The sequence below is a fragment of the Alosa pseudoharengus genome, unplaced genomic scaffold (assembly GCF_046254945.1).
Source record: "Alosa pseudoharengus isolate Yale_2024_CS ecotype anadromous, Long Island Sound unplaced genomic scaffold, YU_APseudo_1.1 YU_APseudo_1.1_scf_5, whole genome shotgun sequence".
NCBI classification, from domain to species: domain Eukaryota; kingdom Metazoa; phylum Chordata; class Actinopteri; order Clupeiformes; family Clupeidae; genus Alosa; species Alosa pseudoharengus.
This window is the reverse complement of record NW_027468837.1, coordinates 19,100,879-19,125,736: the sequence shown is the minus strand read 5'-3', so window position 1 is coordinate 19,125,736 and position 24,858 is coordinate 19,100,879. Positions and strand designations below refer to the sequence as shown.

At 41.6% G+C, this 24,858-nt stretch overlaps 1 protein-coding gene across 1 annotated transcript in view; it reads right to left on the bottom strand.

The window, feature by feature from the left end:
* Positions 1–312: 312 nt before the first annotated feature.
* Positions 313–24,858, bottom strand: part of cdh22 (cadherin 22) — a 125,767-nt gene continuing 101,221 nt past the window's right edge. The window contains exons 10-13 of the mRNA XM_076267344.1: positions 21,903–22,024; positions 11,811–11,928; positions 9,284–9,535; positions 313–1,279 (exon numbers count right to left, since the gene is read on the bottom strand). Of these exons, the coding sequence (XP_076123459.1) occupies positions 738–1,279; positions 9,284–9,535; positions 11,811–11,928; positions 21,903–22,024 (1,034 nt within the window). The 3' untranslated portion in view covers positions 313–737. The remainder of the gene's footprint in view (positions 1,280–9,283; positions 9,536–11,810; positions 11,929–21,902; positions 22,025–24,858) is intronic.

Genomic DNA, 24,858 nt, shown 5'->3' with positions numbered 1-24,858 from the left:
TTTGAGACTGTGTTGTTGTCTGTGACCCAAATAATGCTGCTTGAACAGTGCACTCTCACATTCACGATACGCCTTTTCAGTTCACTCAAGGTTGCTTTTAGGCAGTATAACAATATTCACTTGCTGTCCATTTCTGTTCCCTTTTTCAAAAATTCTCCACCTTTCCCAAAGAAGTCCATTCATTCTGGTCATGTAATTGTATTCATGATGAATAAATAAATAAATATAAATTAATAAATACATAAATATGTTCTTCTTTAATAAATACATTTAGTTTTTTTTTGGTGGTTGGGGGGGGGGGGGTCGTTTGCCTTGGCTTGAGAACAGAAAGAAATGTCCCTTGACAGACTGTAGAAATGGCAAATGGCACAATGTTTGTTTATTTCAGGTCTCTGCCTCCAAAGAAAAGAAAAACACAAATACAAATGGAAAAAAACACATGATGTTGGCCAAAGAGCAGTGGTGTGTGTCTGTGATTTCCCCCCCCTACCATTATAGGTCAATAATACCTGGTTTCCCAGTAGTTCCTCATGTGCTCAGAACCCACTTTAATCCACAATTGGAGAAAGAGGGAAAAAGGTATTTTTTTCTTTAAAAAAGTAATTAAACTGTCATATCTGACTGGGTTTCCAAAGTGTCACAAGGGAGTCGGGTTCAAGGACAGTTAGGACACTGGACTGTCAATATGAGTGAGATGGCGTGCTGGCAGCAGGAGGTGGAGGAGGAGCAGGAAGAGGCTAAGAGCCCTCTTCCTCAGGCTGTCCTGGGGCATAATAGCCAGCCAGCTGCCTGAAGCGAGGTCCCCAGTCGCTAAGGTACGAGAAATCCTGCTCTGAGGTGGTGGACAGCGTGCGGATGGAGCTGAGGGACAGTGCGGGCGAGCTGCTGCCCTCGAAGGCGTACGTCTGGAATGAGTCGTATGGCGGCACTGACAGGTCGGCATCGGCCTGCTCCACCTTCTTGCGGATGTAGCCGCGAAAGAGCGAGAAGTCAGCCATTGCACCACCACCACCACCACCACCATCGCTGCCACTGCCTCCGTTCACGCGGCTCTGGATCCACTGCGGCAGGCACGGGAGGTCAGCGCCAGAGTCGGCACTCTTGGCCTCTGGGAAGTCGTAGAGGCTGCGCAGGGCACTCATGTCGTAGGCCTGCGTGTCCTGCTCGCCGCCGCCTTCGTCGTTGTACTTAATGACGTTGTCGCGCATGTCCTCCTCATCCTCGGACATGCGTTGGCCCTTGCGGTGGCGCTTGAGCGTGAGGATCAGCAACACCAGCACTGGGAAGAGAGCACAAGAGGCAGATTCGATTACAGATTACAGGTGTCAAGGAATTACACAGTAGGACAACAACAAGGAAAACATAGAATATTCAGCATATTCCTGTTTTACAATATACTGTATGATGACATATTGCACCATACCACCTCCCCACCCCCAGTTTACAAGGAGTTGCAGGAGTGGGGGATGGAAACATGTTGAGAAGCGTGCTTTATTTTCTTTGGATAGTTCATGGCATCACCATGCGGCGGTAATTTTATGTACTGCTATGCAGTACATTTAGTTTGATAATTATTTGCACTACAATTTTCCAATAAAACAACATTGGTTCCCACTTCTTTAAAAATGTGCTTTGAGTTTGCTGGGGGGAAACACACAAAATAGTACAATTGCTACAAGGTAGGATGTTTTCTTTTTACTCACTGAGCTTTCGAAGATGTCAGGCTCTGATAGGACTGTCTAAATGCAGCTCATATGAGCGGAGATAATGAAACAGTAAGTTTTGAATACAGCTATATTGATTTTTAAGTGAACTCAGTTAGCATCGAGCTAATGACTCTTTAAGCGTTACAGTATGTGCTTGACATTTTTAATAAAAGTCGATAAGCCCATCAGGCTAAAGAAAGGCATACATGGATTACTGGGGATGAAAACTGAACAAGGCAAATCTAGATATGATTGGGATGAGGAGGTAAGGCACATGTATAGATACTGTATCTGCAATGACCGAGTAATGAAATTTGCTTTAAATATGAAAACAATGAGATGGACCAGTTAATAGATTAACGGTGCAGAGAAAAACAAAAGCCTTATTCCTCCACACAAATCAATGAGCCTTTAATCTAAAAATAATTATTTTAATGAGCGTCTATATTCGTAATTGCGTTTTGGTTAGGCTCCCACACAATTTCAACCTCGCCTTCAACTCCTACTTTTGTGCAAACCCTGAAATGAAGTCTCAAACAGCTGAACCGTATACAGTACATGGCACTGCAAAAAATAGTGTTTCCCTTTTGGCCAAAAGTGGTGACCCAAAACCATGGTCAAAAAAATACAGAATGTCTCATTTGATTCCTAGATGTTCGTCATCGTAGCAGGAGAGAGAAGCTCCAGGTCAATCCACAGTGTTCTCTCGTGTCTGCACACTAAGGGGCTGCAGGTGAAAGAAGCTCTTTGAAGAAGCCCTTAGCCATTAGACGGAGTGTATAACAGAGCACCGCCACGAAATAATTAAAATTTCTATGAAAAGGCCTTAGAGCTCCTGATTAGCTTTTTTTGTGTGATTTCAAAGTCTCTGGTGTCACTTCAACACTGCAATATGTCAGCCTTTTTGAAAATGTGATTTCTAACTGTATACCAGCATATCTACCAGTAGTGACTTTATTAGACATGTTATGGTAATGCATTCAAGTTGCCTTACTTAACATATTAAAAGCAGTAATAAACACAGGTAAAACATAAATGAAGACAATCAATATTAGGCTTTGTAATACTAAAGTTCATGGTTTATTTATGTAAACACATGCAGAAATCTTAATTAAAATGAGTTAATGATGAGCCTTACAAACATTATTTAATTAATTTACATATGCATAAAAATGATTTACAATAATGTTTATGCACAACCACTGGCATCATCAGTAGATACAGATAAGGCAGGGATGAATATGGTATAGGCTCTCTGTCCAAGGAGAACATCTCACATATTATAGCATATTATAAGTCATCCCATAGTTGTCACAAGGTGTGATGTTTTTCACCTTCGATGCCAAAGCTTTCTTTTTCTGTTCTTTGCCATGGTTTGTGGGGGAAAATAGTGACGGTCATATTAATCTATATAAATGACTTGTATAGGGAGGGAGGCTGTAATTGTCTTTATTCAGTGCAAATGACTTGAAAAATCACACACAGGAGAATGGTGTGGCGGGCGGCGCCCAAAGAGCGACGGACTGAGGAATGAGGTCGGGGATGTTGATCATCTGTGGCTCCCGCACGGGAAACACAGAGAGATGATCTGCCTCACAAACCCCACCATGGCTTCTGCCGCCACACCGACACGCTCGCTCGAAGCCACAGGGAGACGTCACCCCCACCCCAATCCCCCCCCCCTTGTCCCCTCTTTCTGTCCATCTCATTACTCCTTTGTTTCACATTTGGCACTGTCGGAGGAACACATCATCAGGGGTTTTTCGCGGGACCCGCTTCAATTTAACAGCCTCGCTTCTTGATAGCACCAAGCATTCCAAAGCAATTATGCATCAGATGAATCCACTCCAAATTCATTAAGACTCCACAGCCACAGCAACGCAGCCCTCCGATATTGGCAAAAGAGAAAAAAAGAAACCGTTTCTCGGCCATTGAATATTCAAGCCCAGAAGCACGAGTAGCCGCAGGTCTCTGGGAATACCGCCAGCCACGAGTCAGAGGTTAACAGTGAGTGAACATGTTAGCTTGACCAAGAAGGTGACAGTACAGAGCAACCTTTGAACATTTGTACCCCTGACACATGTGTGGATTCGTCCCGGGCCAAGGTGTGGGTGCGCCGGCGTGTTACCTGCGCGGCAAACATGTGGCATCTCCTCCGCCTACAGATGTTCCAATAAGCGGCCCTGACAAGACGGCTAATTTACCCTTGGGCTGGGCGCGCCGGGGACGGCATCACGGCAGATGGGCCGTAATTGGGACGGATGTGCGCAGATGCCTCGCCGCGTCGGAATGGATTCATCACGTCACCCCTGGAACGAACTGATGGAGGGAGTGTTTGTTTTGCGGGTAATTAGGCAGAAATTTGTTTTCATTTTCCTCATCATGCCATCGCTGATCTCATAGGGGTGATGCAGCCTGTGGAGAGCCAAGTGCCCCCCCCCCACCCCACACACACACACACACACTTTCACACATACATGCGCACACACACTACTGCAACCACATACACACACAGCCCCAGATTCCGTACACTCCCACATTGGGAGTGCGAGACGTTTAGCGGGGATGCTTAGGAGCTCGACAGTGGCAGACAGAGTCTCTGTTAGCTTTCTTGCTCCCCCCTCAGTCAGTTAGTTCCCCCTCAGCACCAAGAGTCTGTGCACAGCAGTGCGTCCAGCACTGCCCTTTCTCATTCTCTCGTGTCCTCTACTCTACCAGATGCTAGACTCTTCACTTCATTCAGTACCACAGGGGCTTAAAGAGCTTCAGGCTGCACAGTACCACGCTTACTAATGTCCGACAGTAAATGTATAATAACTGTGTCTCTATTAAGTTGAAATATTTATATTATAATATTTATTATTAAGAGGAATACTAGGTTCTGCAAGAGTATTAGCATAAGGTTATAGCAAAGACATAAGTTCAATAAAATAAAAATAACTTTAATCTCACCATGTGGTATCTATGAATACATTCAATATTCAAAATAACATAACGATTGTGTTATATATTTTGAATGTATTTAGGCCTATAGTGTAGGTGTATAAAAAAACTGCTATATATACTGTATATAAACATAGACACATACAGAACTTTTAAAATAGGCAAAATCACTTTCTGGGGGGGACTACAGTATGTCATTCCCTCTTCTATTGCTTTGCAACATGAAGTGATGTAGCACACTGACATCAACAGCTCTGTACACAAGCAAATAAAATATTAATTGTTTTTGCATACTTTCATAGTTGATGTGTTTGAAAAATGGTGTACTGTAAGTGCCACTCATTAAAAAGGCAGTATCACAGAGTTCATTACAATGATCAGGTGCTATTTGACTCATTTAAAGCCGTAACCAACATGAAATATCACTCCCAAACAGTTAGGGACTGAAACAAACACAATATGTTCTCTCCAAATTAGCATAGGGTGCATGTTTGAAGAGAGAGTGAGAAAGAGAGAGAGAGAGCAAATGAAGGCGCCCTCTCAGAACACTTTCAGAGACAAACAAACAAAAGCCCTTTCCGTTTGGTTAGCCAGCTGAGAGAAATGGTGCTGCTGGTATCTGGTAATGTCTGGAAAGCCATAGTGGCGTGTCTATTTAAAGGCGCGGTGCACTGTGGGGACCAGAGTGCTGAGGCAGCTATTTCCTCACCACGGCAGCATCGGTCAATGTGTCCACGGCACTCGGGATAGCAAAGAGGGCTGATGTCATTCATTAAACCCTATATTGTATTTACCCCAGCCTTTTCTCCCACACAAAAGCGAACGTCAAAACTGAAAAGTCTGCTCAAAAAAATACGGTTTGTCCTGGTAAAATGTTTAAGGAACACAATACATTCAAAGTTGAAGGACATTACAGAAAATGTGTACAGTATGTGTATATGAGACTATGAGTATATGAGGAAAACCATAAGTAACCTTACTAATTTCTCTGAAGAGGTAGATCATCCCAATAAATCAAGTTCACTCTATGGACAGAACTATAAGATTTACTGTACATAAAAATGTAACTTACTTGGTTTCAATACTTAGGTCCATTCCCTTTCATACATGTCACAGTGGGAAGCGGAGTCCAACCACATCACCAAAGGACAGCACCTTAGTTCCATCAAGATGACTAATAATTGGACATGTAAGGTGTCGTGACCCGGTCAGCCTTACACCAATCACCCTGCGGTGTCCTGCCCTGGAGTCCACACAGAGGAGCGCAGCCATGCATGACTCGCAACCTGCTGAGCTTCCGCAGACAAACAAGCTCCCGTGCTCATCTCCCAGGCTCCCGCTCACAGGTGGACGAACACCTGTAAGGCATCAAAGGCCTGCCGTGCAGAAGTACCAGCTTCCATGTCCGCCTCCACCGCGACAGAGAATAGACTTATACAAAGCACATTGACAAGTGCAAGTGGGCAAGTTGGTAGGATCCAACACTGAGAACCACTCAACAAGAATTTTGCATGTATGTCTGTGCAGTGTAGAAATTGAGGGATTGTCTCAGGCATAACATAGCACAATTCTTTAAAGTGCCACCAATTTGCATAATTTCTGATTTCACTAGCTGACTGAAGTCAAGAAATGAATGACAACTTATGATAAGACAAACAATATGTATCTAGCACACATCATAATCACTTAAACAACCCTCAAATCAAATTATCAATTGGAAATAATTATATTGAGACCTGCACAATATCACAACACACAATATCACAATATTGTCAGAGCATCAACTTTCGTAGATTGACATTTTGTAAATCACTATTTCATTGTAGTGCATTCAGGGTACCTGTGTTCTTTCAATTTCAATGGACAAAATAAAGTAATCTATACTTGCTGAAACACTTGGGTAATGGGATGCAAAAAACTGTCCAATGAGAGATAGTGTCCTTTCTGTGTAGTCAGTATACTGGCCTGGTTTTGGCCTGGTATGCCAAAGTGTAAACTCTGAAGGGAGAGGAGATGGTCAAACACAGGCTGATCAGGACCAAACTCCCTTAGGTACAGTACTCCTTCTTCACTTTAATTCCAAAACATAAAATTAAGAGGATGCCTGAGCTGTTTATTTCCTTAGCTGTTGTGATCCATGAGCCACAAATTCCATCAATCCACCAATGGTTATAGATATTATACGCAAATGAGCTAAACCAAAATGCTATGTGCACTTTAAATTTTTACACAAAAAGCTCTCAAGTCACCTTTTACTTGGATATCAACCAAAGATTATCGGTTGACACTCTGTTAACTAACATTTATGGTTAGGGCTAAGGTTATGGGTTAAGTTTGGTTATGGTGGTGTTGTTCAGTACTTGTTCAACAGCAATTTTACATACTGAACTTGAATCTTAACAGATTATCTATAAAGTCTCTGTAGGCAAACCATCAAAGTGTTACCAGCCGGAAATCCATGGTTCTTTTTTACTGGTCTAACAGCTGACCTGCAGACACTTCCTGGTTCCAGATAGCCATCTAAAGCCTGCACCTCTGGTGGTGACAGCACAAATTGGTGGCAGCCCAGCACTCTCTCTGCTCCATCACAACAGAGACATAACAGAGCCTACAGTACATCACACAGGAAAATACCCTGGAATACACATCAATATATGTCAAATATATGTCCATTTTCTCATTACCTGGATGGACAGACATTACTCACCACCGTTTCTAGATGGACTAGAATGGCTTTAATGGACTACAATGGTTTCTGCACAAGGTCAGTATATGGAGTGCAGGAGAGTGAGCAGAACTACAGGATTGTAATCAGGAAGAGATAGCGGTGTTGGAGGCAAAGGCTTAAACAAACAAGTGTACGTCTGTGACCCGTAACTGACATACTGCATAATGGCCACAAATAGCCAGTAGCTTATGAAGATGTTGTATTATTCCGTGGCATTGTCACATATTCATTATTATTATTAATAATGACACTAAACATTTAAAAATAAAATCCCCCTGTTATATTGCTTTCCTCATGATAACACTGTACAAAGTTCAAAAGAGCAAGTCCCATTATTAGCAGTTTGTCAGCCGCTAGCTGTGACACCTGCGTTGTTTTGTGTGGTAAGAGCTGTGATGACAAAAATTACTTAATCAGCCAAACAAGAAGGTAATCCAAGCGGACAGCAATGCCAAAGGGCACTCACACTGACAAGTGGCAAACTGAGATGAGATGGCGCACAGAGGCAAGGCACCAACGTGACCCTTCATTGGGAAACACAGGTGTCTTCCCCTCAAGCACAGGTACTGTAAATTGTACTGACATCATCCAGACCCTGCACGGCATTTAGAAATCCCTAATCCCTTATTATGTCCCTGCAATATTCTCCCATAAGGAATGAGCATTTAATTAGTATGGCTGGCCTGGATTTAGGACTAAGCAAACAATTGCCAGTGGAGTGAGTTATTTCACTAGATAAGTGTGCTTTATGGGTTATTGCTCTTGTGTACTTATTGTCCTCTGGAGGTTATGTGTCTTCATCAACACAATTGTTTATCTAGAGCAAAGAAAGGTAGGGGTCAACCAGCAGATAATCAAAACACACAAGCTGGGCACAGGTTTGACTGCATGGTTACAACCAACCCAATATGGAAAACAAAAAATCAAGATGGTGAATGAGCTTTATCGTAAAGTCCATACTCTAAGAACACAGTTGGCTCGGGGTAGTCAAACATATTGAGAAATAATGAGCACAGCAAAATAACACTTTGTACTGACATAGATTAATAATAAGATCAAAGGTTAGATTTGGGATTGTGTAAACACAGAAAATCAATGTCCTGTTACACTGTGTATTACAATGTAACTAATGATGTAGGTACAGTCTAATGGAATCAGTGCTATGGGGTGCATACAAACGCAGCCCTTTACTAGATACTGGACAAGACTGCAACATCAGGTGGGAGATAGGTATGCTAACAATGAACTAAAGCCAAGTGTGTTGTGAGGTTTCGTCACTAGCACTGGGCTTAAGGGAGTGAGGTTTACACTCTCCAGTCCTTTGCTTTCCATCAAACTTATCCCAGAACACCCACCAAAAGTCCCAAACGAGCTTGCCGCAACACCAAAAGAACCTGTGCTCTGATGCAACGTTCTTGATTCTGCAAAATATCAAGCATGACAGGGAGCCATAGCAGCAAGAGGACTAAAAACCATGGATGCTACTGTAGCTTTAAGAAAAACATGACTCAAAGGCCCAAGAGTATACGCTGCATACACAGCTATCTTCTTCTTAGGGCAAAATAAAACAATGTCCTGTTGTATAAGAGTAGGACTTTATAGGATTTGTGATGTACGTTTTTTAAGCTGCAGGTAAACTGTGAGCATTAGTTCAGGTATGTCTGATGAAACGATAAATGATGCACATCAAATTCACTATCAATCCACTCTAACAGTTATTAGTTTTTAGCCTCATTTTTGAAAACAACACAACTAAACTCTAGCTGAGCCCATAAAAGTTTGCATCAGTTGGGAAGGAAACCCCAAGGGGTCACTTGAATGCAACATAACGCTGAAAATACAATCCCTATTTTCATTTTTGTTGCCATTCACTACAGTTACAGGGGTCATGCCCCCTGCGACTTACCGATAAGGATGAGCATGCAGACCAGTAGGGCGATGAGCGCTCCGGGGCTGAGGGCTGCGGAGATGACATAGGCCGTGGCATTGCAGGACTGGATGGCCCCGTCCGGATCGCAGCCACACACGTGGATAGTCACGGTGCCCGTGCTGCTCAAGGCTGGAGGTCCACTGTCCACCACCAGGATGGGCAACAGGTACATGTTCTGTTCCTGCCTGTTGAACCCAGACCGCTGGGTCCTTATGCCGGCTGTATTATCTGGAGATTACAATGGAAATTCACAAGGTTAAGAGATGTACCAACTCCTTCATAAAGGTGCAGTGTACAATGGTGCTAATTAGTAAACAGTGATGAAATTAAATATGCTAGAAGTTCAGGTCAAGTGAATGACATAGTCTGTAACTCACCAGGCAACAATATTAACCCTCAACTGTATTAGACCTCAATTCCTTATTATTGCATGTAGTGTTATTATATGAATAGTTAAATAACTGTAAGACAAATCAGGTTCTTATAAGACATTTAGATGAGATTTAGGACATTTGCGTGAGACTCAGGAAGTTATGACGAAACATGCTGGAGGAGAATCCACATGTGTATAGTGCAATGGAAATAGAACACAATCTAAGTTTAACGATGAACTGAAGAAAATGTTTCAACACACTCCGCATTTAGTTTTTTTTCACCTGACTTCAATGTGTTTTTTTACCCTTAACCATACAGTAGTTTATAATGAATAGAGTTTATGAGTCATACCTTATTCTCCTGTCATGCAACAATGACACTTTATAAAATATCTTTTTGCCTCTTTAATAATGTATAGTTAGCGTTTCAGCCCTCCCTGAAGCTCACTAGTGAGACTTAATCCTTATGCTCCCCAGAGCAGTAATTTAATTATATCCCAGGAGAGCTGCTCCATCAGTGACAAACTATTGTTTGTCTGTACTTCTAACAATGACTGAAAAGTTTTGTGCCATGAAAAAGCGTGATGTTTGTCCTCATGTGTCAAAGCTCAATAAGACAGAATGCAATGTGAAGCCGTGATGGTGAAAGGAAAAAGTGACAGATTGAATCTGACAGGCTGACAAATGTGTCCATGAAAACACAAGTAGAGAGGACAAAAAAGAGGTGGGATGATAAAAATGCCTCTGTGTATTTCTTTGTGTGTGCTTGTGTGTGTGTGTGTGAGAGAGAGAGAGAGAGAGAGAGAGAGAGAGAGAGAGAGAGAGAGTGCCCCAGTGCAAGAATATGTTTGTGTGTGGATTTGTGTGTGTGTGTGAGTGTGTGTGTGTGTGTGCCCCAATGCAAGAATATGTTTTTGTGTGTATGACTGTGTGTGTGTGTGTGTGTGTGTGTGTGTGTGTGTGTGTGTGTGTGTGTGTGTGTGTGTGTGTGCTGGGGCCAGGGGGTGTTGAAGGCTTGTGAGACACTGTGTGAAGGCCTTGCACATGATTTTTTTTTGTTTTCAAAAGTCTCCTTCACATATGACCCATGTCATTCATGACATTGCTTATGTGTTTGCTGAAATGTCATCCTGCTATGCAATTTCATGCCTTATTTTAGCTTGTGCTATGGTGTGTGTGTGTGTGTGTGTGTGTGTGTGTGTGTGTATGTGTGTGTGTGTTTGTTTCTGCGTGTCTGTGTCTCTTTGTCTTTATGTGCCAGTGTGTTTTTGTGAGTGTATTCATGTGTGTGTGTTTGTGTGTGTGTGTTTGAGTGTGAATATATGCATCTGTGTGTATGCGTACTGTATGTATGTACAGTATGTGTGCGTCCACTTATGCGTACTTCCACGAGTCTACAGTGTGTGTATGTGTGTGTATGTGTTATGTGTGTGTGAGAGTGTGTGTGTGTGTGTGTGTGTGTGTGTGTGTGTGTGTGTGTGTGTGTGTGTCTGTGTGTGTCTGCGTGCATGCGTGTGTGCAGAGTGACTGACTGCTAGCTCATGAGCCACTCTCGGAGGCCTTCACTAGGGCACGGGAGTGCCGACACAGCAGACCACGTGCTGACATTTCCCTGGCTCCCTCCCCTGACATTTTCATTGTGTCAGATCAATCTTGATTTACCCACGCGTCACATCCAGTTATGTACACATCTCTAAAGAGCCGTTTGCTAACAAATAAATCCTGTTTGGGTTGATGGGCTAGCGTTAGCAAAACAATGCTTACAAAAATAAATAAAAAAAACAGGAATGCATGGAAAATAACATGGACTCTATAGTATACATAGCTTCAATTGGTTTCTAGTCAGTTATGTTCAGACATGGTTCCAGATAGTGATTGCCTCTAAGCATGTGGTGAATATTGCAGCCTTAACCTTAGCAGAATTTGTTCATTTAGTGATGACTCACTGATATATTTCACCTTAAGAATATGCATCAAGCAAGCTATGACTCATATAAGAACAATTACCAAAGCATTATCACTACAACTGTCAAAAAAAGTGTTAATAATTCAGCGCATAAAGAATGCTCATAAAAGATTAAAACATTTTGCCCTTTGATGTGTGCAGTGAGGTAGTGTGCAAATCTTACCTTTGACATCCCAGAGGGTGAAATGGCGGTTGTTAGATGCCTCGGGTGCCAAAGTGAAGTAGAACCGATGACCGGACTGGGGTTCATCTTTATCCACCACACTGATGGTGTGAATAAGCTACAGGAAGCAACAAGAGACAATAAAAGGAAAGATTTGGGAGAAGTGACAAAAAAGGGATTACGTTACAAAGTCATTCTCGAAAAATGGCAACATCCTCATAACATAATCATCTTTTTCTTCTATAACTGCCAGCGCTTTAGACCACCCCCCTCACCCACCCCCCTGTTGCTCCGCCTGATGAATTGAAATTCTTGGCTATGAATCAGTGCGGCGGCAGTCTCACACACGTGGGAAAGCGAGAGGGTGAGTGGGGCCCAGCATTTTACCAGTGCTTCAGCGCCACGCTTATTAAATTAGCTGATCATGTAAAACAACAGATGGGTGTACTTATAAAAAGGAGGGAACGGTACTGGGAGAGGGAAAACCACTTCAGGCAATCATCTTCAAAAATCCAACTTTCGCTTATTGCTCTTTTCCTCATTATATGCTTGTCAATAGGCTCACAGAGAATTTATTTCACTCGTCGGGGAGTCGGAGCAAAATCCAAATTGGAAAATTAAGCAGCACTCGTCTTTTCTTTTTACCCCTAATTTCCAGCCGGGTGGAAGAGAGTCAAAAGGACACACACACGGGCACACATTACATGTGCGCGCACACACACACACACACACACACACACACACACACACACACACACACACACACACACACACACACACACACACACACACAGAGACTCAAGGCCCACAATTACACACTTTTTCAAATGAGGGGGTGGGGGGAAAAGAGCAGAGGGAGGAATGCTGAAAGGCATTAAGCATACAGCACATACTCATATGCACTCTACACAAAAATGCCACCAAAAGGGCTCCATATTCTTAGCCAGTGTTTGTGTTCAAACGGGCTTGGTATAACAAACAGCCATGGTCCTCACCCTGGCACATTTCACAATGATTAAAGCAAGCCATTTTGAGAGTGGCAAACAGTGGGTTTTAAGTCAGTATCCTTGAAGACGTGATATCCCTGACTGGGCACACTGAGATGCTTCTGTGAATAAGTCCCTTGGGAATGAATCAGCCAGTTAGAAAGGACTGTAATATATTTTGTCTTCACTTTCCCCAAACCTCAGCTTGTTTGCTTGAAAAACTAAAAGTCTCTCTATTTCTCTGTCCACTATTTCTCTGACTAACTCCTCTTTGTTGGTTTCTCTCTACTTCAATTATTTCCCAACACTTTTTTTTTTAGGATTTTTTAAGGACCAGTTCACACTGAATTGAACATAACATCTAATTAGAGCTACTATGTTGTTTTTTTTCAACTCTGACATATTGATGTTATGATGAAGTCTTCTGAAATAACGTTGGCTGTTATGTTATTCTTTTTCAACCAGTAGTAACAATGTAGTTGAAGAGAGAAGACCTTAAATAAAACATTTATTTTACATAATATTTTTGATCTATGGAGTGTCTTAGACACAATTTCTTAAATTTCATCAGGTGATGCTCATCCTACCACATCCATCTTCAACAATGTATTTATTCTTACAATACAATGATGGCGGGGGGGGGCTGTAGTGCATACCATGCTAGGGTCCAAGTGCCCACGGGAACCCAGGTTCGAGTCCGACCTGCGGTCATTTCCTGATTCCACCCCATCTCTCTCTCCCACTTGCTTCCTGTCATACTTCACTGTACTATCCAAATGAAGGAAAAAAGCCCAGAAAATACAATTAAAATATATAAATAAAAAATAATACAATTACTAAAACACATTTCACTTCTTCCAGTAGGTCTATATGCCTAGATTATTTTCAGCAACTGTTATGCACCTGTAGAGCATGTAGAATGAATCGAGTTTTACAGTGTTTCTCTTTGCACAGTTAATAGATATCCTTATTAGCCAAGTTGCCGATCAACACTCTCTTTTGTCAGTCAGGAGGCACAGATGCCAGAAAAATCGATGAGTGGCAAGCTAGGGACAGACACAGGTCAGACACAGACACAGTCCTCATTTTAACATTTTCTTTCCTCTGGGTTGTTTTCATTACTGGATGTGAAATGTGTCTGATTTTCTGCTTAAACATGGTAAGTTAGATAGAATGTTTTCCTAATTACTGTTTAAGACGACAGGTTGCCGAAAATCTTCGCAAGCTACGTAGCTGTTACAGTAAGTCACTTTGAACAAACGTGTCTGTAAAAATACCATAACCATAACAGTAAAGCTAACAGTTAAGATGAAGTTCAAGTTCAATTCAAGTAAATTGTGAAGATAGCTTGTGTGCTTTGAGCATAATGAGCAATGCAAATTGCATCATTGGGTGCTACTTATTCCAGTCTGCTCTGTCAGAAGCTACTGTTAAGAGATTGGGCATGGACAACCCTGTTCAGTCCTTCACATTGTCCATCCAGTTCTTTCTCTGCCACCTAGGTCTTGTATGATTATTTGTATTCAAATGCAGGCTTTTGTGTACACACACACACACACACACACACACACACACACACACACACAGAAACTAACCCTGAGTGACAAAGAGGGCAATTCTTTTCAATCCCACTGATCCATTTTGTCCTTCCATTCCATTACCTTATTTCAATCTCAGAAACATGCAACAAACAAGCCATAATCAATGGAAATTGGATCTATCACAGTTTTTCCCCCTTCAAGCCACGAAAAGACATAAGGGATCCTTTTGCTTTGGCTGTGCAAGTAAGCAATGTGTTGACCGTGTCTGATCCAGAGTGTCATGAATGTTAATAAACTCCAATTGCTTGTGTCTACAGATGGGCCGCTGTCCTACAATTATTCCTTTCAGCAAAACAGTCTAAGCCAATTTAAAGATCAATTCTCAGGTGGCGGCCTGTCAGGTAAAAATTGCGTGGGGACCATAAACAAACCCTCAGTGTTGTCTTTCCTGTACAACAGCAAATGTATTTAAAAGTTCAGTGTAAGATTCAGACTTTTTTCTCTATATTTCATCTTGGCACAGAGCGCAAACAAGCAGACAGGGGCATACTGATGCCAGACACCTGCTGTGTGTATTCCCTATCTAACCCCCCGCATCAACATGTTCATTTAATCCAGCCAGTAAACAACAAGACAAGTACTCCCGGCAACAAAGTCGGCATTGTTTTCCCGTCGTGACACTTTGAACTGACTATCTCCTGTTTGGTCTGCGAAAATAATGAAGGAAAAAAAAACAATAGCAAAGCCCAGGAACAAAACACAATATTTCATTATTTAAAAATGTTCATTGTTGGAGAGATAAAGAAATAAATAACAAAAACAGTGTCAAAGACAACAAATAGCGGTGATCTGAAATCTTCTGCATTGTCTGCAGTCCCTGTGGCTTCCGGTCTACGCAGGAGAGAGAGAATGAGAGAAAGGATGTGTGTATGTGTGTGTGTGTGTGTGTGTGTGTGTGTGTGTTTGTTTATGTGTGTGTGTGTGTGTGTGTGTGTGTGTGTGTGTGTGTGTGTGTGTGTGTTTATGTGTGTGTGTGTGTGTGTGTGTGTGTGTGTGTGTGTGTGTGTGTGTTTGTGTGTGTGAATGTGTATGCGTGTGTGTCTGTGTGTATGTGTGTGTGTGTGTGTGTGTGTGTGTGTGTGTGTGTGTGTGTGTGTGTGTGTGTGTGTGTGAGTGTATTGACTATAATGCAACTCCCCCAAGCACAATCGCCTAATTAGATTTCTATCAAGTGGTCCCCTCCCTGACCTGTGAGCTTCAGAGACCCTGGAAAGGAGAAGAAGAGGATCCCATGTCCTGAAGGGCCAAGCCCGACTAAAGGGTCTGATTTCTGATGATGTGTCTATGCATACATGTGTGGGGGAAAGTAAGGGGAGAAAAACAAAGCAGTAGTTTTACTGCCCCATGCCGATGAAGTAAGTAACATATTAAATTTTAAAATAATCAATCTGTTTAAAAAGTGTTGGATTCAGAAAATGAATGGATTTATGTAAAATGTGTAGTATAACAGCTTGGTTTATATTAAAAAAAATATGTTTCCCTATTAATACTTTGAATGCCACGCTGTTTTCGGAAGCTTTGGCCCAGAGTACCAGCAATCTAGATCATTGTTGATGATTTTTGTAGAGCCACAGCGTATTCTATGTTATAGCTATGGACACATACTATGACTCGTTTGAAAGGTGCGACTTTAAGCTCTCAGTGGGTACAAACCATTTATTTCTACATGCCTCTGTTCCTTAGGATCCCAAGCTAAACAGTGGCTAGTTTTCATCAAAATCCCTGTTTTTTTTTTTCTAGAAATGGAGATATAGCGTCTTTTTTGAAATATGAAGTGTTGCTTGTAACGTTTCCGGGAAGTGACCTAGCGAGACCTGGCGAGACTGCCACCTACACTGTAGTGATAAACTCACGAAAAGAAATGGCCTGGTTTTGACCTGACGTGCATGCGTCACTGATGCAACCATCAAAAGCCGAGTTATGATAAAATGTCCAGATCGTGTGTTTTCATAAGTTTTTGATTGTCATCTATTTCAGTTGTATTCATCATAGATTTCCCAAAATGTGAGGTTATTACTAAACTAGCCGTACCGCAAACCGGTACAAAATATGACCGCCGCTCAGTCCTGCACATTCTCTCCGCAAAAATAAAATCACACTTGTCAATTTGTCTCCATCTCCTACTCCATCCCTTGCTCTTGCAATTTTTGTGTAAGTAAATAAGTGTGTGCATGTGTGCGTTTGCTTTTGTGTATATGTGTGCTTCTCTACGTATGTGTTTTCGCTTGTGAGTGTGTGTGGAGATAATGGTGTGTGTGTGTGTGTGTGTGTGTGTGTGTGTGTCTGCTTGCCTGCATGTGTGTGTGTGTGTTTTATGTCTCTGTGTGTTTGCTTGTGAGTGGGTGTGTGGGGGTAATGGTGTGTGTGTGTGTGTGTGTGTCAGAAAACAGAAATTCACAGAAAACTGTGTTTGGCCATCTACAGGCCAGTTGGTGTACAGTCACTAAATTTACACATAAATTAATTAATTTATTAATTCCACGAAACTTTGCATGCATTCAGAGGATGTCAGGAATGTCCAATTTTGTGCACTTTTGACCCTGTCAGCCAGAGATACCGGCGATTACAACTAACACCTAATTTTTGCTTTTTCATTTTTAACTAGGTGGGGCCATACATCAAATTAATGGTTATGGGATAGGCTGACATGGCCCCTTGACCAACATGCCAAAAACATGTGGTCCTCCTAGGCCCTACGGTTCTCGAGATATTCATAGAAAACTGTGTCCGCCCTACCTTCCTTTCGGGGGTCGGATCTACGGATCAATTGGTTCTGTGTCATCCTTTTGGGGCTACATGCCCAACAAGTTTCGTGCACCCTGGTCGTTCAGTGTCCCGGGAATCATTGACACAAAATGACTGGAAAAATAAATAAATAAAAAAATCCGGAAGAAAAAAAAAACTCTGACCAAACCTATATGACCGCCGCTTTGACCGTCAAAATAATGTGAAAACATACATGAAACTACATGATTCTATGATGTGTGTGTGTGATTGTGTATGCATGTGTATGTATATATGTGTGTGTGTATGCGTGTGTGTGTTGGCATGCATGTAAGTGTATGCGTGTGTGCGTGTGTGCGTGTGTGTGTGTCTGTGTGCATGTGTATGTGTGTCATGATGAGTGTAGAGTATATTTGCAAGTGCATAGTGGGGCTTTCGAGAGGCTTAACATTAGTCATGTGGCTGTGTGTGTCCCAGGGGAGGACGAAACCCTTGCGATCTGTCACAGGGACCCAGGCAGCCTTGTTTGATATCTTGTGTGGAGTTGACAGGCCCATCGTCCCCAGGCCACTCTTAGTATTTGCCTTTCCACCCGGCCTTTTCCTGCACACATGGCACTATATGATACCTGTCCCTTTGTATCTAATCAGCCAAATATCCAAAATACCACGGGGACATGGACAGAAGCGTTGCACCATCAAAGTTGCTTCATATGTCAATCAGAGGAGGGCAGTCAAGGAGAATGGTGGTAGGATGGAGAGAGATGAGGGGAGGAGCAGAGAGAGAGAGATGGAAGGAGAGAGAAAGTGAGAAGGGGAGAGGGACATAGAGAGAGATAGAGAGAGAGAGAGAAACTTCCTGGGTGAAAGGACGGTCCATGTCACAGACCTCATGCTAGTCCCAGTGCTGTGAGCTCTGATTTGCACTGAGTGGGAGCCATGCTCCATTCCACAGGTCAGAAATCAGACATGATAAAGGACACCGCCGCTCTTTTATTTTGTCTTTATCGCACCAGCGGCCTTTGGCAGCCGCCTGTGAAGAAGAGCCGCCCGATCACTCGAGGGTGACTAATAACATCATTAACTCCCCACCCGCCCTCCCCCTCATCCCCTCGCCCCAAAACCCTTGATTGAAAGAACACCCCCTGCTTGTGCGGCGCTTCGCTGCCGATCATCATAAGATCACAACAGGACGAGCCGTCAGTTTCTCCATCTCATGCCTTCACCTGAAGGAAGGGCGCCGGAGCTGGCGAACCTGAATGCAAAATATGTTGTTTTTTTTATTATTATTATTTGCCATGTCTGCACGACAGTCACACTAGCGCGAGGAAGTGTGTCCCAGATCCAAAGCTGCTTATCCGGTGTCGCCTAAGTCCTTTATTTGTGTCTCCAGCCATTTTTCTTCCCAGATTTGTTCCTCCCTTAAACACAAACAAATACGCTGTGTTGTCATCCTTCAAATGGGATCAAACCCCATGCATTTAAAGGCTTTAGCTAATCTGATTTCACTGTCCTGTCATCAGACCTGAGCTGTGAGGCGAAACACACTGAGAGGATGAGTGCTAACATGGAGCATGGAGCTGAATGACTTAGAGCCTTCTAATTGGGCTTACTGTGGATATTGTTTTGTGTACGGTTTCTTAAATGACTCAACACATCACTGATTAGAAATGCACGGTCGGCTATGTCTTGTGAAGCTTCAAAGATGAGCGCCATCACCACACAGGAAAATACTTGTGCGTGCTGTCAAGTGTCTCCATGGCAGGTGAGGTGAATATGTCACATTGGAATTGCAGGAAACTGGAAAGCACGAATATCAGCAAAACAGCTACCAAATATGTTTCTCTCTCTTTTATTGAGTTGTTAGCCTTTAAAACACTTTTCAAAGCAGCATATTGGAACTTTGGAGAACATGGGAGTTCACTGACCACAATATTTCCATAAATCAAATCATACTTCAAGCCAGGATTAATTTTCAGAGTAAACTTACATACACAAACGTTTTCATCACCTACTCTTTTGGCTCTTGTACTAGCGACATAATAACAGGAGATGGCCAGTACATGCAGCTTGGTCGCCAGGTGTGGGAGAAATTGAGGTAATTACATAGTTTTTTTTCTCAGGAGTGTGTTTTCTACCCACATTATCACCTTGATTAATTATGTACCTGAGAATAGAAAAATGTCTGTTCACTGCCTTTCAACAACTACCCCTCCCCCCCCCTCTCTCTCTGCTTCCCCTCCAGACAATTTACTGTATAAATAGAAGGCTTCAGGGACTGGCTGGTTAACACGCCCACAATTCATGGGCCCAAGCTACTGGTCATCATGAAGCCATTACCCATACCCAGTATAATAGGTAGAAGGCAAAGGAGAACAAAATACTGCCCTGTGCTAATGAAGGCTATGTATTAAATTAACCTATCAGTATATTGCAGGTTGCTGTGCCCTTTAGGCAACAAAGGGAGGCCTTTTTTCATTCTTCACTTTAAATACGCTAATGGACGTTGTGTTTTTTTTCACCTCACTGATTTCCAGCTTGAAAGAGGAAATGGGGAATGAAATTACTGACTTGGTGGATTATCACTTAGAAAAAAATCAATATCAAGGAAGCTTTGTTGTGGTTTTAAGGGGCATCACAACCTTGTGATATATAGCGGTGATTCTGCTAATATGTACAATCTGTTTGGTTATTGTACAATCACAGAAAAAAAAAACATAACGCTGAGTCTTTCTTGTAAGGCTCTTTTTTTTTACATTTTTATATTTCCAAGGTCACAGGAGTGAAAAACTCAAACTAAGATGAACAAATGACAAAGCAGTCAGTCCTTGGTCCATCAAATGTGTGCTCACACTTCTGTCCAGATAAAATGATGCATGTGAACTTCAGCACAGTTCTAAACTATTTTCTTGCAATTTGTCCAATACAAAAGAACAGAGACATTTTTGTTTGTTCACATTAAATGTATGTCAGAGCCCTTGACCTTCCCAACGTCATTTCAAGGCCAAAGCCCAGGAGCAGGTCAGAACACTGACAATGTGTTCAATGTTTTCAATGTTCAATATTCACTAAACCCAGGTCAGGTGGAATGAAAAAAAGAAAGAAAGAAAAAAACACTGCCTCAAAGAGCTCCCATACTGTATAAGGCACGTCATGCTTTCTCATTTCCCATTCTCCAATAAATACATCGGGAGATCTTAAAAGGAACAAAGCTCTGGCAAATGGGTGTGGGGCGAGTTTTGCAGGTTGATGATTATGTGGAGAGGGTTAATGTGAGGTCTCGTGTGGAGGAGCCCCGGCTGAAGAGGATGATCTGTCTGGAGACCTGGTGTGCCAGCACAGTGGGCGGCTAGCCCTGAAAAGCACTGGGACTAAGGAGACGACTTCAGTCTCATTACAGCAGTTAGTGTAGGAGGCCTTGGCTTGAAGTTGTGCCTTTCTGTTTTTTTATAATTATTTTAAAAACCCTACACATTGTAATTGGCTTCAATTGGGCTGGGAGCTGTTGATCGGAAATAGGCTGAAAGTGCCTTGATGACTTTGAATTTTCTGGCCAAAAGGAATACACATGAAAGGACAACAATACCTCATGGTGAGCACAATCTACTTTAAAAAAGGGAAATAAGTGGGTGAGGGCATCTACCCAAATGCAGTATCCCACTATATGTGCTCCAGAACACGCAGCTGCTTCTTGGCACTTGCAAAACCAACATTTGACAGTGCGGTTCCATGGATTAATGAGCTTGGCTATGTCACTTTGGAACCGCCAACAAATTGCACACTTTCTTGCTCATTCACTCGTTCATTACACAAAATGCCGCTGTACTCACACAGAATACATTTATTTAAGGCCATACAACAAAGTGTTATCCAGTGCACCAAACCATGAATCCTATAGCAATGTCGGCAGCTGGGAAAAATGAGTTTATAAATTGCCTTTGGAACAAAATGTCAGACAGATCATTTTTTTCAATTGAACAGGGTCCAAACTAGGGGCCATGGAAATAATGAAACAATTCTGACAAGAAGGGAAAGCAATTGGCTTTGTACTAAAACTGACACAAACTGATTGTTCTGCATTGCTTTCAGACCAGGCTTTGAGCAGTAAGCGTTCTCAAGTCCCAGTTTACAGAATCAGTTTGTTGCAGCGGGAACGAGAAGAGTCTGAATCCTTGTATAATGAGGGGGAAACAGTGAACAACCTGCTGTATCAAAATATCCTATGGATGGGATGTAGGTATCTACGTGTGTAACCAAAATATTGAGAGGACTTGTCAAGTACTTTATTTTGTTCAGATTGTTGTAAGAAATTACTATATTCCCTGACTGAGCACATGAGATTCATGGTAAACCATCATCTCCTAAATAGTGTACTTATCAAGATAACAAGCCAAAGGTTCATTCTCTAGCCTCACCTAGATACCTGGGGCCAGGAATAAAACTCAGGTGTGAATAACACCAACCAACTGAGAACCACCTAAGGCCAGGTGGAGAGATAAACATCATTGTATAGAACAACCACAGGTTGCCAGACTTATTTTCATTAGAAGCCTAATTAATTAACATTAGGGGGTAAGGGGTGGCTTGAAACAGTATGGCTAGAGTTTGAGATGCGGATTGTTCTGATGTACAGTACTTCGCTGAATCCAGAGTGTTTCACATGTTTTGGTACTGTTCTTCACTGGAACAAAGGCTGAATGCTGCATCCACCAAAAGAGACATGTTTGTGGTGTCACTGTGAGTTGCAGTGACAGAGATGATCGATTCCGGCTATTTGCCTACCTGGCCTGGTTTGGCATCTTCACAAATGGAGGCCTCGTAAGGGGTTGCTAGTTCAGGAGGGTTGTCGTTGACGTCAAGGATTCGGATGCTGACGGCAGACTGGGACGCCTGAGCGGGGTTACCTGTAGGAGACAGAGATGAGCATCAAAGCCCATGAACATCCAATCAAACATCTAAAAGAGAGGCCCCTCGTCTGGCAACACCAGGGAACGTCCAGACAACATCTAACAAACTGGCAAGCCCTAGACAATGAGATTAAAAGATTACTCTGGATTTACAAAACAAATTTTTCTCATACGTTGCGTAACATGAACACGGTAAAGTCCTTCAAAAGGTGTAGTTAATTAAAAAGTTTGACTTGACTTGGTTACTTGCATTCCAAAACAGCTTCACCTTTTTCTACAATATAAACAGGAATGTTACATTAAGTTGCCAGTCAGTGTTTGTCTCACTTACACTTGTTACTCCCAATAACCCCAAATTGTCTAAATCCATTCAGCAAGTCCATTCAACAAACTAGAAAACCCAATCCATAACCCAAGGCAAAGTCCAGCATTTCCACAACATTATGATTTGTTGATTCCCTGACTGAAAAAAATATGAGTGGCCACACAATGTAGGCCCTGGTGGTTCATAAACCCATTCATCGGCATCTGTGAGTCAGGAAAGCCAGCTTTAAAAAGAACCTGGCTGCTAATATGGTCAAACAGTAGATCAATGCAATGGATCCAGCAACACAATAACAACCACTAGCACTTTGTAACGGATGTCTCAAATGCTTATGAAACTCACCCGTTGATACACAGTAGTGTCAACAAGTAGGAAAATAAGCGCCTACTATAGAAAGCCTTAAATATCATTAATGGTATATACGGTAAGGTAAGTTAAGGGTAAATGCATTTATATAGCGCACATTGGCTACTCAAATCACTTCATATAGACACAAATAAAGACAACATCAATAATAAGTCCATGAGCAATCGTGACTCTTGGCATTGATCAACACACAGCACCATGGCATTCTTGAACAGTCCAACCGCAGCTAACAATGGGCTGTGTACAGTATTTTGTATTTACAACCCAAAAAAAGCTTCATGATAAAGCCAAAAACTTTCTCTTGTTAATTTTACATCCAAATATTTTTTTTATACAGTCCACAGGAGAGGTGTTATATTCCTTGTGCTATAGGTAGGAGATACTGTATACAGAGGAGAGGTGTTATATTACTTGTGCTATAGATAGAAGATATAGGAAAGGTGTTATATTACTTGTGCTATATAGGAGATATAGGAGAGGTGTTATATTACTTGTGCTATAGATAGGAGATAAAGGAAAGGTGATATATTACTTGTGCTATAGATAGGAGATATAGGAGAGGTGTTATATTACTTGTGCTATAGATAGGAGATATACAGTAGGAGGGGTGTTATATTACTTGTGCTATAGATAGGAGATATACTTGTAGGAGAGGTGTTATATTCCTTGTGCTATAGGTAGGAGATATAGGAGAGGTGTTATATTCCTTGTGCTATAGGTAGGAGATATACACAGGAGAGGTGTTATATTCCTTGTGCTATAGGTAGGAGATATAGGAGAGGTGTTATATTACTTGTGCTATAGATAGGAGATATACAGTAGGAGGGGTGTTATATTACTTGTGCTATAGATAGGAGATATACTTGTAGGAGAGGTGTTATATTCCTTGTGCTATAGGTAGGAGATTTCCCACAGTGGTCAATAAACTACCAAGCCCTGTTTACCATAAAAAAACAAAATCACCAACAAAGCAATCTTTGTGGGCAAAAACCATCATTCACAGAGTAGCCTTTGAGAGCATTTCCCTGGGATATCAGGCTCATGAACAAAAGTTGCCTTGAATACAGGTTGTGCTAGCTTGAATAAGCCTTAACAATTGCTGTCAATGTCAGTTGCCATGAGGGGTTTTAAGTATCTGCCATATAGCTGCACTAACAAAGCCCTAGGGTAATGTATTAGCTACCATTGTGTTACAGTAATCATGGTTGCTCATATCATGTCTCTTTGTAATGTTATCTTTACATTAGAGTATATAAACATACACCATTGGTGGCAGTACATGAGTACACAGTATTTGCTCACTTTTTAAAAAGGCCAGCATAAACATACAATACAGTCTCATATTTTTTCTTTTATTATTATTTGGCATGTCAGCTCTCAAAATATTCAATTCTATGACAATTAATTCAATTTTGGCATAGACTGTTACAGCACTGTACATTATAACAGCTTTCATGACAATAGTAAAATGTATTATTGGAAACCTAACACTGTGTGTGAGTCACATGAGATTTAAGACATTAGAACTAAATTTCCATCCATAATTCCAGCTTCAAATCTGTTTTGGGAATTTCACATGACCACCACACTATGTCATAAATTAATTTATGCATCCCATTTTCAAATTGAGCTTCAATATAAAATGATATGCACTCCTTAATTTTAATTATTTGAGTGCACAACTGTGAATATCTCCATAATGTAAATATAAATTGAATCAAGTAATAATAGCTTACTAATTTATTTGATCATGGTAATGTTAATATTTAGAAAAGAAAAAAAGAACAGACTTGGAATATATTCTTCCTGAGAAGTTCTTTGAGGGCCATATCTGAATGGAAGTGTTAATGTAATCTCAACCCACTCCAAATTAGGTGCACACACACACAATAATTACAGCCCTCTATGGAGAGTCAACTTATCCTGGCAATTCATTTGCATTTCTGGATATTCAATTAAGTCAGATATGTTTTAATTGGCATCAGGCTACTCGTTAAGCTCATGTTATGAAATGTGTCTTAATATTTTCTATTTTTATTTGTAATGGAGATTAATTTGAAATCCATTATGATGAATATGAATGTCCATAATGAACATCTATGAACCTGAATGCCTGAATGAATATTTGCTGAACATAATC